Here is a 17,848-nt window from a genome sequence, read left to right as displayed (position 1 = left end):
ATCTTGATTGTTTAATTTTTGGCAAAGAAGTAATGATGGTGATGACTTAACTGAACATTGTGGTTGGTCAAGTCTCTTGAGGCCATGATGGTTCGGAGGTCAAACAGAATGAGAATCACAAAGAGTTATAATCAGCAAGAGTTGGCTACCTTTTCGGGCTTAGTGTGATTGGTCAGTCCCTCGAGGTTACACTAAGACATCGATTAGATCTCGATCCCCACTAGAGATCCGCCGGTGGGTCTTCGATTCATATATCGGAGGGAGTTGTGTATTTCATGAAAAAATAGTGGGAGTAGATTAAGATAGAACTTCAAATCTTGATTGTTTAATTTTTGACAAAATCTATATGTTATTTATTTCTGCTATATCTTTTATCAGAAACATGTTCATTTCAAATCCCTTATTTGATATACTTGATGTCAACCACCTCATTGGTCCAAACTATACGGATTGGCTCTGTAACCTGAGAATCGTTCTCACGATGGAGAAAATCAAGTATGTCTTTGACACAGTGATGCCCACGCCTAAGGAAGGGGCAAGTAAGGATAAGATCACTTGCTACGTAAAGTATATAGATGACTCCACTTTTGCTCAATGTTACATGTTCGGTTCCATGGCTCTCGAGTTACAAGGGCAGCATAAAAAGATATATACCAGATCCATTCTCCTACATCTCCATAAATTGTTTGAGGAACAAGGAAGAACTTAGCGATATGAGATATTTAATAGTCTCTCCCTCGCCAGAATAACTGATGGTACACTGATTCAGAATCATATCCTTAAGATGATTGAGTAGATAGAGAAGCACACGGGTCTAGGAATGGACCTAGAGGATAACCTGTGTGTGGATCTTGTACTTCAGTTTCTCCCAGATTCCTTTTCGTACTTCATTATGAATTTTAACATGAACAAGTTTAAGGTGACTCTACCTGAGCTCCTCAATATGTTGAGGGAGGCTAAGAGCACTATCAAGAAAGAGAAGCCAGTTTCTATGCTGGTGAGACCAAAAATAAAAGGAAGACAAAGAAGTCCCTTAAGAAGGGCAAGGGCAAATCGAACAAAGCAAAGGTTGCTAAAAAGAACTCGAGAAAGGATAAAGATTAATGCTTCTACTATGACAAAGACGGGTACTAGAATAGGAACTACAAAGAGTACCTTATAGAAAAGGCAAAACAGAAGGTTGGAGAAGCTTCATGCACAGTCATGATTGATCTCTATTTGTTAAAAAATTATGATAGTGCATGAGTATTGAATACCGGTAGTGCACCTCATATATGCAATTCATTGTAGGTTCTGACAAAACCTAATAGATTGATGAGAGACAAGGTGGACCTCAAGATGGGAAATGATGCAAAGGTTACCGTTGGAGAAGTCACCCTACAATTGCCTAGTGGAGCTTTACTTACATTATATACTTGTTTTTTTGTTCCTTTAATTTTCAAAAATATTATTTTTAATTTTTATTTGATAAATATTAGATATATATTAGTTTTTAAGAACAATGGTTTTTCATTGATCCTAGATGATGAGATCATCAGTAGATGAATATTAAATAATAATTTATTCATATTAGATCTTCCTCTCCACATGCACCACAAGGATGCACTATGAACAAGAAGGGGTTAGCCCTTTTTGTTGACCATACACCTCAAATTGAGGCTATCGACTGGGAAGGAGAGGAGAGGTAGGATAGGGAGGAGAATAGGCAGGGTGGCCAAGAGGAGACTAGTCTATGCCACCTTTTTGCCCCTCGAGGTTCCTACCACTTAATCTTAATGGATCTTATTCTATTGGATACTAAAGCTCTATCGAATTACCCAAACCTCTTAGATTAGTTGATCTCTATCTAGTAATATCTATTTAGTCATATTGAGTCTCACCCAAAAGATCCAATAATTTAGGGGCTTACTAGACATCTAATAAGATATGAGCTCTAACGGATATTTCACATCCGAACCTTTACTCGTCGCAACACCTACTATATGTGTGTGACCCTCTAGGCCTAATATGGAGCTAGCCATGAGTTGTACCTATCAAAACTTCTTTTAACTTAGTGAATTATTATCTCCATAATAATTCACTTGATTCATCGACTACGGACGTACTATTCCACTACGCTTTTGTCCCCAAACAATATAAGGGAATTCAATCCATTAGAACTATCTATCTTTAATTACCATATATCTATAGTCTCTTATGTTGAATCTCAAATTTTGATGATGAAACCAATTGATAATGTTTATGATTTGATATGTGTTTTGAGTGACATAGGAAACTTCGATCGAGGAGAGACAATTGAAGCAGGAAGAATCATGCTAGGCCAGAGAAAAATGTCAGAAGATTCGACTTTACATCGAAGGATCGATTGACGTATCGACAGAAGGCTTCGGGCTATAGTTTCGGGCATCGGGCCAAGAAGAGAGGATATTGCGCCAAGGATATCAGAGTTGCGGAGGTCAACTGGCCGATTGGGCAATAGGTTGCAAAAGAGGACGATGCGTCGAAGAATCGGACGAAGCGTCGATGAACTAATGACATGCCGGATAACATGATTCAAGCTTTGTAATAATTATCAAGATCGAAGTAGGTTTTTATGTGTGTATGATTAACTACGATAGCAAGGCATAAAGCAAAATGAACTCCCAGAGTCAAAAACACGATTTCGTTGGGAGTTCGAGAGTTCGTCGGAAGTTCGGACGTTCGTTGGAAGTTCTGTCGGAATTGACCGAGAAGTCCAAGAGCTTGCCAAAGAAGCCCATCGGAACTCGCCAAGAAAATTGTTGTGAAATCCAGGAGCTTGCTGGGAGTCTTCTGGAACATTGCCGAGAGATCGTCCGAAGTTCACCGGAAGATCGTAGGAAACTCATTGGAAGAAACTTAGACTTATGGACTTGTTTAGCTTAGTAAATGTCTTAGAATTCGTAGTTAGTATATAATTGGGATTGGAACTGGACCAACCAAATTAGGGACCAGTTGGGCTCATGTATAGACTATGTTGGGCCCAATGAAAGGCCCAAACAATGACCCAACAAGTGGCACCATCTTGGCACAAACTATGTCAGGTGGTGGTACCGCCCAGACATAGTCTCCGAGAGGCTGTCAGGCGATTGTACCGCCCAATGTTAGGGTGTCAGGCGATGGTACCACCCAATGTCAAGGTGTCAGGCGGTGGTATCGCCCAGTGTCAATGTTGCAGGCAGTGGTACCGCTCGTTCCAAGGAAACCCGGGATGAGATATTTTTAGGCTCCAAGTTGAATCAACTTGAGGCCTATAAATACCTCTCTTATCCTTGGTTAATACACACAAGCATAGAGAGTTTAAAAGTGAGAAAACGCTGTAGAAATCACTTGAGAAATCCTCTCCTCTAGCATAAACTTAGAATTCTGTTTAGAGAGGAGTTTGTGCTTGTAAAGGTTATCTCCTAAACTTATGAAAAGGAGAGGAGGGGTGTAAAAGGTGGTTGGTCTTCGCTTATTGATGGAAGATGGATAGTGGATGTCAATGGCCTCGACGGAAGAGGAATCGGTAGAGTGGATGTAGGTCACAATGATTGAACCACTATAAAAATCTAGTTTGCATTTCTTTTGAGCAATTTACCTTACTATAAACCTCCATACGTGCTTTACTTCCTCATTACTTTTGCTGCATACCTTTCTGAACGTATTTCAGTCTAAGCAACTTTATGAAACTATTTTATTGTACGAAGGTTTTTCGAACCGACGTGATTTTAACCGCTACACTAATTCACCCCTCCCGCCCCCCCCCCCCCCCTCCTCTTAGTGCCGACTTGTTCCTAACACCTCATTCATCTAATATTCCAAAGGTTGTATACTAGGCATAGCGGTATCAAGCTCATACGAAATCTATTCGAGTCTCTCTTTAATCGGATTCTTTTAGAGAACTCTTTCTCTCTTAATCCGAATGACTCTAGCTAGGTATTTGATTGAGTAAGAACATATAGTATATTCCTCTCATGACACTGAGAGTGGAAGATCCTCTATCGACACTCAATTACCCTCGTAAGATTGGCTATTGCTCCCGATGACTAACTGTGCTAGATTTGAAACTTCCAGACCCATAAGTTTAATATCAAGGAGTGGAGTATTCATACAGGACATTCTTGGTATCTCAAATCTAAGGACTAAATACACAACTGGGTTAATGAAATTGCTATTTAACAATAAGGTATAATCAACCATCTAGCATTGCATGAGCGGATCAATCAGTAAACTCATTCTCCAATGACCACTTGCACTATATCCCTAGTGTCCCCACACGAGCAGCTATGAGACCAGCCACCTCTATTATATGAATGTATATACAACACACTAATCTGTTCGGTTATCTCGTTGTCCCTCTTGAGTAACCTATGATCAAGATTATTTAGGGTTTGCGTTTAAAGGTGAATCAGTTTTATTATTGTGATCTCATCACAATTCGATTCCATTACATAGATTCATGAACACCATAATATATACAACATATAACATAAAGTGAGGAAATATCATTAATAATAATAATAATAATAAGACTACAAAGCGTGTCACATGTGTTATCACTCACGTGATTGACTTCTGAGGCACATATGACTAGCAAATAGAAGGCCACATGGATCAATCTTGTTATCTTATGTTTACTGACTTAATATTATTTTATAGAGATTTTTAATTTGGTTTGGTGGTTAAATATTATTCTCAACACTCCACTAGCTTTCGCTATCGATCTTTTTTTCAACAATCGAAGATCAACTACCCTTGTTACAATTGGTTCTCCTTTCATAAGCTTAGGAGAGAACCTTCCACCCCTCTTTTACAAAGGAACTCACATCTCCTTTAGAATAACTTCTAAACATAAGGAGACTCAATACTTTCAAGAGCTTATAACACTTTTATCTTTAAGAATTCTTTCTCCTTTCTTGCCGCATCAAGCAAGAACGAGTGGGGTATTTATAGGCCACAAATGACTTCAAAAATAGAGCTAAAAATTTAAATTCTCAGGTTTTTGGAGTACTGGCAGTATCACTGTCTACATTGGGTGATATCACTGCCTTCCTAGGTGCTATCACTGCTTGACACAATCTGAGAGACTATGTTCTAGTTGTACCACCACCAGTGTAGGCGGTACCACCACTGACCCTATCGATACCATCGTTGGATTTTTTATAAAAGTACATTTCATACTTTCCAACCCATATATGGTTCCACCGCTTGGCCTAGCGGTGCCACCGCTCGGTCCAATCTTAGGTCACTGAATTGGCATTCCAAAAAGCCCAATTCAACTCTGATTCAGGCCCAAAAGGCCTTTAACTAAGTTGGCATGGTTACACTTAAAACTAAATTAAACTCTAAACTACTTCGATCATAACACAACAATTACAAATCATGAAGCCTACGTTATCCGATATGTCATTAGATCATCCGACACTTCGTCTGAGCCTTCGTCGCATTGTCCTTTCTTTCGGTGTATTGCCCGATCTATTAACATGTTGACCTCCCATAAAATCCGATCTTCTTACCGCAATATTCGATCCATCTAACTCGATGCCCGAACTAATGGCATGAAGTTCATCCTCTGACATGTCGACCAATCCTTTGGCCCGACATCCAATCTCTAACATGTTGCTCTCCGACCCAACGTCTGATTCTACTTCAATGAATCAAGTCCATGATCAAAGTTTATCTTGCGTCCCTCATCTTAAACACTTGTTAGTTCATAAATTCATCAATTGATTTTAACATCAAACACTTTTGTGGTCCTCACGTTTTCCTACCACTAGTGCCTCGGTAGTGACGTACTGGTTGGAGCACTAAAGTATCTCGGGAGTAGTCATTGGTGGCTTCTCAACCAGTGACCAAAAGAATCTTGACGGTCACAGGGCCATCAAGAATGCTTGCATAACCACTGAGGGGTGAGTGTCAGGGACCCCTTAGATCATAGTGGCGAAGTGAGCGACAAAGGGAGATAGGGATTCATCCTCCTTCTAACTTAACCCGAGGAGCATGGCCACAGAAGGTTTAGTTTGTTCGTTGGCCAATAAATTTAGCTCGAAATCTCTTGCGAGCTAATCAAAAGACAAGACCGAGTATGGCCTCAGTCAGCTGTACCACTTCCGAGCTGGAGATCAGAGGATGGTGGGAAATGCCCAACACATGAGAGCGTTGAGGTGTCATAGAGGGCCATCTAGGCTCAGAATGCAGCGACATGCTCTACTGGGTTAGTGCAGTCGTCATATGCCTCCAAGGTCGAGCGACAGAAATTGAGGGGGATAGGTCTATCTTGGATTTCCTGGACAAAGGGGAACATTACCGAGGAGCCTTACCCGAGCTTTTCCGTCGATTTATGGAACACCCTTTGGACCTCGTATAGGCATTGATTCACTAGGCACAGTTGGGCCATGAACGGGCGTTTGTCGAATCAGACGATAAGGTGTCGGGCTCGGGGAAGATCGGTGCAACACGCTTGAGTGTGGGGGTGCTGCACTCCACTATGAGCCTCAAGTCTCCCGACTACTCCTCGGTCGGCGGATGGACATATGGATGCTAAGGCAGTTGTCTGACTAGGGATGTGTCCTGGAACGCAAGGATGAACGCTGGCTGTGGGGAAGGTCGGTGCAACACACCCGAGTGCGAGAGTGCTGCACTCCACAATCGTCCTTGGGTCTCACGACTGCTCCTCGGTTAGCGAATAGAAGTTTGGAGCTTGAGGTAGTTTTCTGAATGGGGAGGTGTCGTGAGACGTAGGGATGAACGCCGACTAGATCGATTATGGGGGAGGAGTCATATGTTGTGTAAGCTGAGGGATGAGGGGGATGTTCATCTACATCATGGCGGCATTGGGGTTTATAACATAAGACTAGATAACATCACCGAATAAAAGGTTCCATTAAACCTATTGTTTTGATAGAGTCAATCATTGTATTAGTACATGCACTCGTAACGGGTTATTATATCTCTTTCATAAACTGAAATAAAGGAATTATCCATATTTTCGTTGCTCGAAGTAACGTAACAACAAACTGACATGTGTTAATATAACATAATATATCAATCGATCGATATCACAAAAGGTAATTCAACCACTACTTCACGTAAACGAAGGAAGGAAAGTTACGAGGATATAGAAATAAAGATGTCAGAAAATTTAGTAGAACACCAGCACAACAACATATGCCACTAAAGGAGTATCAATCAATAATAATGAAATTAAGGAAGAAGTCTCCCATAGGAACATCCCACCTCTCAATCTCCGACTTTTTTATTAGGTAGATAAGAAGGACATCAATTTGTAAACCCACCAAGATAGGGTATGCCCGAAAACTTGATCCACCGGTGACCTTGGATTAGGGAATTCACTGTGTACGCTTGAGCCGTCTGCCTGTTGATGACATGAAACCCAGGCCAATTCACCCTGCCGCTGGTCCCGGCACCGGGCCCACGGTTGCCATACTCGGCATAATATAGTGTGTTCAAAAACTGGTCGCCATCCCATGGCAACCATCCCTCCGGTTTGATCAAGTCGCCGATGGTGGATTCCATGATGATGGTCCTCGAGCGTGCCTTCCAAGGCCGACCAAGGTAGCTGGGGATCGTCAACCTGTCAGGGAACAAGCGCTTGTCGGGGACGATGCGGCAGTTTTGGATCACAAGTGCGGTCTCTTCCTTCTCCTCCTGTCGTCCGTGTGCTGTCACCGTGTTCTGTTGATTGTCCATGGGGCGCCGCACCACGATGAGGCAGTTTTGAAGAATGGTGGAGGAGTCACCGAAGATGAAGTCAACAGTCCCCGATACCACACAGTTGCGGTAGAACTGCCGATGGGCCTGCACGTAGAGAGTGTCCTGGAACGCATCCATACGACAGTTGAAGAAGGCTGACATGTCCCCTTTCACACGAAGCGCCACGGCTTGGTGCTTCTCTGGTCCAGCGGTGTTGCTGAACCCCATATACTTGCCAATAAAGCCCTGCCCTTCGGCAGCTGGAAAATGCCAATTGCATAAAACTTTAGGTCAGACATGCATATGTTCTGCATCACTCTCGATATTTCATTGTCTCTACTATCAAGATTTAGTTTGGCGTAGTAAGTGTTATATAGATTGATTGCAGTAATATGTTTGCTATATCTAACTTAGGTCACAACTGATATGTCAGATGGTAAGTGAGTAGATGTGAAACGTAGCATAATATAGGATTTATGAAAGCAAAGAAGGTCAGACCGAAGGTCGCAGTATTCATGGTTTGAACGCCATCGACGTTGTTCTTGCTGCCAGTCACGACTGTCTTCCTTGGTCCATCACCATACATGAACACGTTCACCTTGTCCTTGGTGACGAGGACATTCTCCTTGTAGATCCCGGCCTTGACGTAGATCACATAGCGGCCTGTGTACTTCTTGGGCATGGCATTGAGGGCAGCGTTGATAGTCTTATAGTCTCCACTCCCATCCTGAGCCACCACCATGTTAGGCTTCAACTCACCTCTCGCACTGGCAGCCAAGAGCTTCCTGTCATGGGCCGAGAACCACGTGGGATAACCCTTGGCATCGCTCCCGTGAGACAGTAGCCGGCGGCTGGCGATATTGGTCACGTTGATGGGGACTTGGAAGTTCTTGAATAATGAACTGAGCCCATCGACGATGGCAATGGCATTGCTGGTGACCTGAGAGGCCGTGACAAGCCCGTCCTTCATGGTCGAGTGTAGGTCGGGTTGAGTGATGCTATCGAGGCAGGTCTGCTGGTAGGAGATGACGGCTGAAAGCCAGCACTTGATGTCATCGGTCCTTCTCGCCAAACCGTCAAGGTCATGAGTCTCCGAGAAGGCAGCTTGTAGCTCCTCGGTGGCATCCTCGAAGAGTCGACGACAAATGTCGAACCCATCCTTGTTCATCGAGTCAGTGGCTTTCAAACTCACGTTGTTGGACAGGTGGGTGGCAGCTTCGATTTCTTTGATGGCAACCATGAAGGAAGCTTGTATGATCTCCTTGGGAGAGGCAGAGCCATTGATGGCAGCATTGAGGGTCCGTTCGCACACATCAGCGTAGTCAGTGGAGGCGCAGATGGCCGTCACGGACTTGGAGGAGGCGACAGGGGAATCGTCACTCGCCGCCCCTATCACGGCGGCCACAAGGAGGACCGCCGAGAGAGCACCCAAGACGACCTTATTCGACATCTCTTTACGGTCCTCGTATTGTTTGCTAATCCAAGAGAAGCGTGTGCATTTACTTTGGATTGTGGACGGAGTGAAAGGAGGAAACCTAAGAAAGATACTTTGGGGACGGAGCTCCCCAAGTATCTGTCCGCCTGCCGTCGAGAGGAAGGAGAGGGCGTGCTTATATAACGGTCGAACTAACTGATAAAAAGGTAAAAGATGAGAGACCGTCGCGTCGGTTTTCTTTCTTGACTTCGTCCAGACGAACAATACGTGGATAAGAGCTCTTTTTGGCAATCGTTGCATTAATCTCGACGTTTTTTTAGCCATCTTAATTATCGGTTCTTGGCAATACATGCAGCTAAGCATAAAAATGCATGGTCTTCCCTGCAGTAAGGCGGGTAAACCGATCTCGTTCAGTGCTATATTAAGTTTCTTCGCCTCCTGGTTCGAAGGGAACGAGTCAATGGGAACGACAGAATTAGCGAGAAGCACGTCCTAACTAATGTGATTGAAAATGAAAACAACAGTATTCTTTCTCATCCATTATCATAACGAAGGTAATTGATTTATGAGTTTTAAAATCCAAAGCAGGTAAACACAATTTTGTGTCCTCTTAAGACATAAAATTTACAAACTTTTTTTTATCCTCTCAAGGCATAAAAATATCTTAAACCCAATGTAAGAGACTATTTTCACAAACTCCTTTCTCATCCTCTAAGATATAAAAATATATCTTAAATCCATTGTAAATATAGCTGACTACTCTAACCCGCAAACTATGGAAGTTGCCGTAACTTTAGAGCATCAGCCTATTATAGTTTTGATTGATACTGGTAGCACTAACAATTCTATGGACAGTGAGACTGTTGACCGATTGGTCCACAACATTGAAGACTATGATACGAAGTAAAGATCATTGATGGACGGATTTTCACTTGTGATATATATAGCATACGATGTAAATATATATTAAATGTATATATGTGGCACATCATATTATGAGATCGAATCAAAATCCTCTCTTATGATAATATTAAGTCGGTAAGCGTGAGGTAATTAGATTAACCCACACAGCCTTCCACTGTTATAGGGAGAAATCAATTTCTGACATAGGTTGAGTTGGTCAAGTCCCTCGAGGCTTACTTATATTGCGATTTGAGATCTTGGCTATGACATAGAAATGTCACTAGTGACCTAAGAATGTGGTATGCTTGGTCAAGTCCCTCGAGGGCGTATCATCGAATTAGACTTATCTTATAACGATGATGATGACTTAACCGAATATAGTGGTTGGTCAAGTCTCTCGAGGCCATAATGGTTCAGAGGCAGAACACGATGAGAATCATATAGAGTTATGATCAACAAGAGTTGGCTACCTTTTCAGGCTTAGTGTGATTGGTCGAGTCCCTTAAGGTTATACTAAGACATCGATTGGATTCCGATCCCCACTAGAGATCCACTAGGGGTTCTTCAATTCACATACCGGAGGGAGTTGTGTTTCATGAGAAAATAGTGGGAGTAGATTTAGATAGAAGTTCATATCTTGATTGTTTAATTTTTGGCAAAGAAGTAATGATGGTGATGACTTAACTGAACATTGTGGTTGGTCAAGTCTCTTGAGGCCATGATGGTTCGGAGGTCAAACAGAATGAGAATCACAAAGAGTTATAATCAGCAAGAGTTGGCTACCTTTTCGGGCTTAGTGTGATTGGTCAGTCCCTCGAGGTTACACTAAGACATCGATTAGATCTCGATCCCCACTAGAGATCCGCCGGTGGGTCTTCGATTCATATATCGGAGGGAGTTGTGTATTTCATGAAAAAATAGTGGGAGTAGATTAAGATAGAACTTCAAATCTTGATTGTTTAATTTTTGACAAAATCTATATGTTATTTATTTCTGCTATATCTTTTATCAGAAACATGTTCATTTCAAATCCCTTATTTGATATACTTGATGTCAACCACCTCATTGGTCCAAACTATACGGATTGGCTCTGTAACCTGAGAATCGTTCTCACGATGGAGAAAATCAAGTATGTCTTTGACACAGTGATGCCCACGCCTAAGGAAGGGGCAAGTAAGGATAAGATCACTTGCTACGTAAAGTATATAGATGACTCCACTTTTGCTCAATGTTACATGTTCGGTTCCATGGCTCTCGAGTTACAAGGGCAGCATAAAAAGATATATACCAGATCCATTCTCCTACATCTCCATAAATTGTTTGAGGAACAAGGAAGAACTTAGCGATATGAGATATTTAATAGTCTCTCCCTCGCCAGAATAACTGATGGTACACTGATTCAGAATCATATCCTTAAGATGATTGAGTAGATAGAGAAGCACACGAGTCTAGGAATGGACCTAGAGGATAACCTGTGTGTGGATCTTGTACTTCAGTTTCTCCCAGATTCCTTTTCGCACTTCATTATGAATTTTAACATGAACAAGTTTAAGGTGACTCTACCTGAGCTCCTCAATATGTTGAGGGAGGCTAAGAGCACTATCAAGAAAGAGAAGCCAGTTTCTATGCTGGTGAGACCAAAAATAAAAGGAAGACAAAGAAGTCCCTTAAGAAGGGCAAGGGCAAATCGAACAAAGCAAAGGTTGCTAAAAAGAACTCGAGAAAGGATAAAGATTAATGCTTCTACTATGACAAAGACGGGTACTAGAATAGGAACTACAAAGAGTACCTTATAGAAAAGGCAAAACAGAAGGTTGGAGAAGCTTCATGCAAAGTCATGATTGATCTCTATTTGTTAAAAAATTATGATAGTGCATGAGTATTGAATACCGGTAGTGCACCTCATATATGCAATTCATTGTAGGTTCTGACAAAACCTAATAGATTGATGAGAGACAAGGTGGACCTCAAGATGGGAAATGATGCAAAGGTTACCGTTGGAGAAGTCACCCTACAATTGCCTAGTGGAGCTTTACTTACATTATATACTTGGTTTTTTGTTCCTTTAATTTTCAAAAATATTATTTTTAATTTTTATTTGATAAATATTAGATATATATTAGTTTTTAAGAACAATGGTTTTTCATTGATCCTAGATGATGAGATCATGAGTAGACGAATATTAAATAATAATTTTTTCATATTAGATCTTCCTCTCCACATGCACCACAAGGATGCACTATGAACAAGAAGGGGTTAGCCCTTTTTGTTGACCATACACCTTAAATTGAGGCTATCGACTGGGAAGGAGAGGAGAGGTAGGATAGGGAGGAGAATAGGCAGGGTGGCCAAGAGGAGACTAGTCTATGCCACCTTTTTGCCCCTCGAGGTTCCTACCACTTAATCTTAATGGATCTTATTCTATTGGATACTAAAGCTCTATCGAATTACCCAAACCTCTTAGATTAGTTGATCTCTATCTAGTAATATCTATTTAGTCATATTGAGTCTCACCCAAAAGATCCAATAATTTAGGGGCTTACTAGACATCTAATAAGATATGAGCTCTAACGGATATCTCACATCCGAATCTTTACTCGTCGCAACACCTACTATATGTGTGTGACCCTCTAGGCCTAATATGGAGCTAGCCATGAGTTGTACCTATCAAAACTTTTTTTAACTTAGTGAATTATTATCTCCATAATAATTCACTTGATTCATCGACTACGGACGTACTAGGCCACTACGCTTTTGTCCCCAAACAATATAAGGGAATTCAATCCATTAGAACTATCTATCTTTAATTACCATATATCTATAGTCTCTTATGTTGAATCTCAAATTTTGATGATGAAACCAATTGATAATGTTTATGATTTGATATGTGTTTTGAGTGACATAGGAACCTTCGATCGAGGAGAGACAATTGAAGCAGGAAGAATCATGCTAGGCCAGAGAAAAATGTCAGAAGATTCGACTTTACATCGAAGGATCGATTGACGTATCGACAGAAGGCTTCGGGCTATAGTTTCGGGCATCGGGCCAAGAAGAGAGGATATTGCGCCAAGGATATCAGAGTTGCGGAGGTCAACTGGCCGATTGGGCAATAGGTTGCAAAAGAGGACGATGCGTCGAAGAATCAGACGAAGCGTCGATGAACTAATGACATGCCGGATAACATGATTCAAGCTTTGTAATAATTATCAAGATCGAAGTAGGTTTTTATGTGTGTATGATTAACTACGATAGCAAGGCATAAAGCAAAATAAACTCCCAGAGTCAAAAACACGATTTCGTTGGGAGTTCGAGAGTTCGTCGGAAGTTCGGACGTTCGTCGGAAGTTCTGTCGGAATTGACCGAGAAGTCCAAGAGCTTGCCAAAGAAGCCCATCGGAACTCGCCAAGAAAATTGTTGTGAAATCCAGGAGCTTGCTGGGAGTCTTCTGGAACATTGCCGAGAGATCGTCCGAAGTTCACCGGAAGATCGTAGGAAACTCATTGGAAGAAACTTAGACTTATGGACTTGTTTAGCTTAGTAAATGTCTTAGAATTCGTAGTTAGTATATAATTGGGATTGGAACTGGACCAACCAAATTAGGGACCAGTTGGGCTCATGTATAGACTATGTTGGGCCCAATGAAAGACCCAAACAATGACCCAACAAGTGGCACCATCTTGGCACAAACTATGTCAGGTGGTGGTACCGCCCAGACATAGTCTCCGAGAGGCTGTCAGGCGATTGTACCGCCCAATGTTAGGGTGTCAGGCGATGGTACCACCCAATGTCAGGGTGTCAGGCGGTGGTATCGCCCAGTGTTAATGTTGCAGGCCGTGGTACCGCTCGTTCCAAGGAAACCCGGGATGAGATATTTTTAGGCTCCAAGTTGAATCAACTTGAGGCCTATAAATACCTCTCTTATTCTTGGTTAATACACACAAGCATAGAGAGTTTAAAAGTGAGAAAACGCTATAGAAATCACTTGAGAAATCCTCTCCTCTAGCATAAACTTAGAATTCTGTTTAGAGAGGAGTATGTGCTTGTAAAGGTTGTCTCCTAAACTTATGAAAAGGAGAGGAGGGGTGTAAAAGGTAGTTGGTCTTCGCTTATTGATGGAAGACGGATAGTGGATGTCAATGGCCTCGACGGAAGAGGAATCGATAGAGTGGATGTAGGTCACAATGATTGAACCACTATAAAAATCTAGTTTGCATTTCTTTTGAGCAATTTACCTTACTATAAACCTCCATACGTGCTTTACTTCCTCATTACTTTTGCTGCATACCTTTCTGAACGTATTTCAGTCTAAGCAACTTTATGAAACTATTTTATTGTACGAAGGTTTTTCGAACCGACGTGATTTTAACCGCTACACTAATTCACCCCTCCCCCCCCTCCTCTTAGTGCCGACTTGTTCCTAACACCTCATTCATCTAATATTCCAAAGGTTGTATACTAGGCATAGCGGTATCAAGCTTATACGAAATCTATTCGAGTCTCTCTTTAATCGGATTCTTTTAGAGAACTCTTTCTCTCTTAATTCGAATGACTCTAGCTAGGTATTTGATTGAGTAAGAACATATAGTATATTCCTCTCATGACACTGAGAGTGGAAGATCCTCTATCGATACTCAATTACCCTCGTAAGATTGGCTATTGCTCCCGATGACTAACTGTGCTAGATTTGAAACTTCCAGACCCATAAGTTTAATATCAAGGAGTGGAGTATTCATACAGGACATTCTTGGTATCTCAAATCTAAGGACTAAATACACAACTGGGTTAATGAAATTGCTATTTAACAATAAGGTATAATCAACCATCTAGCATTGCATGAGCGGATCAATCAGTAAACTCATTCTCCAATGACCACTTGCACTATATCCCTAGTGTCCCCACACGAGCAGCTATGAGACCAGCCACCTCTATTATATGAATGTATATACAATACACTAATCTGTTCGGTTATCTCGATGTCCCTCTTGAGTAACCTATGATCAAGATTATTTAGGGTTTGCGTTTAAAGGTGAATCAGTTTTATTATCGTGATCTCATCACAATTCGATTCCATTACATAGATTCATGAACACCATAATATATACAACATATAACATAAAGTGAGGAAATATCATTAATAATAATAATAATAATAATAATAAGACTACAAAGCGTGTCACATGTGTTATCACTCACGTGATTGACTTCTGAGGCACATATGACTAGCAAATAGAAGGCCACATGGATCAATCTTGTTATCTTATGTTTACTGACTTAATATTATTTTATAGAGATTTTTAATTTGGTTTGGTGGTTAAATATTATTCTCAACACTCCACTAGCTTTCGCTATCGATCTTTTTTTCAACAATCGAAGATCAACTACCCTTGTTACAATTGGTTCTCCTTTCATAAGCTTAGGAGAGAACCTTCCACCCCTCTTTTACAAAGGAACTCACATCTCCTTTAGAATAACTTCTAAACATAAGGAGACTCAATACTTTCAAGAGCTTATAACACTTTTATCTTTAAGAATTCTTTCTCCTTTCTTGCCGCATCAAGCAAGAACGAGTGGGGTATTTATAGGCCACAAATGACTTCAAAAATAGAGCTAAAAATTTAAATTCTCAGGTTTTTGGAGTACTGGCAGTATCACTGTCTACATTGGGTGATATCACTGCCTTCCTAGGTGCTATCACTGCTTGACACAATCTGAGAGACTATGTTCTAGTTGTACCACCACCAGTGTAGGCGGTACCACCACTGACCCTATCGATACCATCGTTGGATTTTTTATAAAAGTACATTTCATACTTTCCAACCCATATATGGTTCCACCGCTTGGCCTAACGGTGCCACTGCTCGGTCCAATCTTAGGTCACTGAATTGGCATTCCAAAAAGCCCAATTCAACTCTGATTCAGGCCCAAAAGGCCTTTAACTAAGTTGGCATGGTTACACTTAAAACTAAATTAAACTCTAAACTACTTCGATCATAACACAACAATTACAAATCATGAAGCCTACGTTATCCGATATGTCATTAGATCATCCGACACTTCGTCTGAGCCTTCGTCGCATTGTCCTTTCTTTCGGTGTATTGCCCGATCTATTAACATGTTGACCTCCCATAAAATCCGATCTTCTTACCGCAATATTCGATCCATCTAACTCGATGCCCGAACTAATGGCATGAAGTTCATCCTCTGACATGTCGACCAATCCTTTGGCCCGACATCCAATCTCTAACATGTTGCTCTCCGACCCAACGTCTGATTCTACTTCAATGAATCAAGTCCATGATCAAAGTTTATCTTGCGTCCCTCATCTTAAACACTTGTTAGTTCATAAATTCATCAATTGATTTTAACATCAAACACTTTTGTGGTCCTCACGTTTTCCTACCACTAGTGCCTCGGTAGTGACGTACTGGTTGGAGCACTAAAGTATCTCGGGAGTAGTCATTGGTGGCTTCTCAACCAGTGACCAAAAGAATCTTGACGGTCACAGGGCCATCAAGAATGCTTGCATAACCACTGAGGGGTGAGTGTCAGGGACCCCTTAGATCATAGTGGCGAAGTGAGCGACAAAGGGAGATAGGGATTCATCCTCCTTCTAACTTAACCCGAGGAGCATGGCCACAGAAGGTTTAGTTTGTTCGTTGGCCAATAAATTTAGCTCGAAATCTCTTGCGAGCTAATCAAAAGACAAGACCGAGTATGGCCTCAGTCAGCTGTACCACTTCCGAGTTGGAGATCAGAGGATGGTGGGAAATGCCCAACACATGAGAGCGTTGAGGTGTCATAGAGGGCCATCTAGGCTCAGAATGCAGCGACATGCTCTACTGGGTTAGTGCAGTCGTCATATGCCTCCAAGGTCGAGCGACAGAAATTGAGGGGGATAGGTCTATCTTGGATTTCCTGGACAAAGGGGAACATTACCGAGGAGCCTTACCCGAGCTTTTCCGTCGATTTATGGAACACCCTTTGGACCTCGTATAGGCATTGATTCACTAGGCACAGTTGGGCCATGAACGGGCGTTTGTCGAATCAGACGATAAGGTGTCGGGCTCGGGGAAGATCGGTGCAACACGCTTGAGTGTGGGGGTGCTGCACTCCACTATGAGCCTCAAGTCTCCCGACTACTCCTCGGTCGGCGGATGGACATATGGATGCTAAGGCAGTTGTCTGACTAGGGATGTGTCCTGGAACGCAAGGATGAACGCTGGCTGTGGGGAAGGTCGGTGCAACACACCCGAGTGCGAGAGTGCTGCACTCCACAATCGTCCTTGGGTCTCACGACTGCTCCTCGGTTAGCGAATAGAAGTTTGGAGCTTGAGGTAGTTTTCTGAATGGGGAGGTGTCGTGAGACGTAGGGATGAACGCCGACTAGATCGATTATGGGGGAGGAGTCATATGTTGTGTAAGCTGAGGGATGAGGGGGATGTTCATCTACATCATGGCGGCATTGGGGTTTATAACATAAGACTAGATAACATCACCGAATAAAAGGTTCCATTAAACCTATTGTTTTGATAGAGTCAATCATTGTATTAGTACATGCACTCGTAACGGGTTATTATATCTCTTTCATAAACTGAAATAAAGGAATTATCCATATTTTCGTTGCTCGAAGTAACGTAACAACAAACTGACATGTGTTAATATAACATAATATATCAATCGATCGATATCACAAAAGGTAATTCAACCACTACTTCACGTAAACGAAGGAAGGAAAGTTACGAGGATATAGAAATAAAGATGTCAGAAAATTTAGTAGAACACCAGCACAACAACATA

The 17,848-nt window shown here is 41.8% G+C and overlaps 1 protein-coding gene across 1 annotated transcript; it reads right to left on the bottom strand.

The window, feature by feature from the left end:
• Window positions 1–7,168: 7,168 nt before the first annotated feature.
• Window positions 7,169–9,178, bottom strand: LOC135640085 (pectinesterase-like). Its single transcript, XM_065154216.1, has 2 exons — window positions 8,212–9,178; window positions 7,169–7,973 (listed from the first exon to the last, which is right to left on the bottom strand). The coding sequence occupies exons 1-2, from the start codon at window positions 9,161–9,163 to the stop codon at window positions 7,279–7,281; spliced, it is 1,647 nt and encodes a 548-aa protein (XP_065010288.1). The 5' UTR covers window positions 9,164–9,178; the 3' UTR covers window positions 7,169–7,278.
• Window positions 9,179–17,848: the final 8,670 nt, after the last annotated feature.

The sequence above is a fragment of the Musa acuminata genome, chromosome BXJ3-6 (assembly GCF_036884655.1).
Source record: "Musa acuminata AAA Group cultivar baxijiao chromosome BXJ3-6, Cavendish_Baxijiao_AAA, whole genome shotgun sequence".
Lineage (NCBI taxonomy): Eukaryota > Viridiplantae > Streptophyta > Magnoliopsida > Zingiberales > Musaceae > Musa > Musa acuminata.
This window is presented reverse-complemented; position numbering and strand designations above follow the sequence as displayed.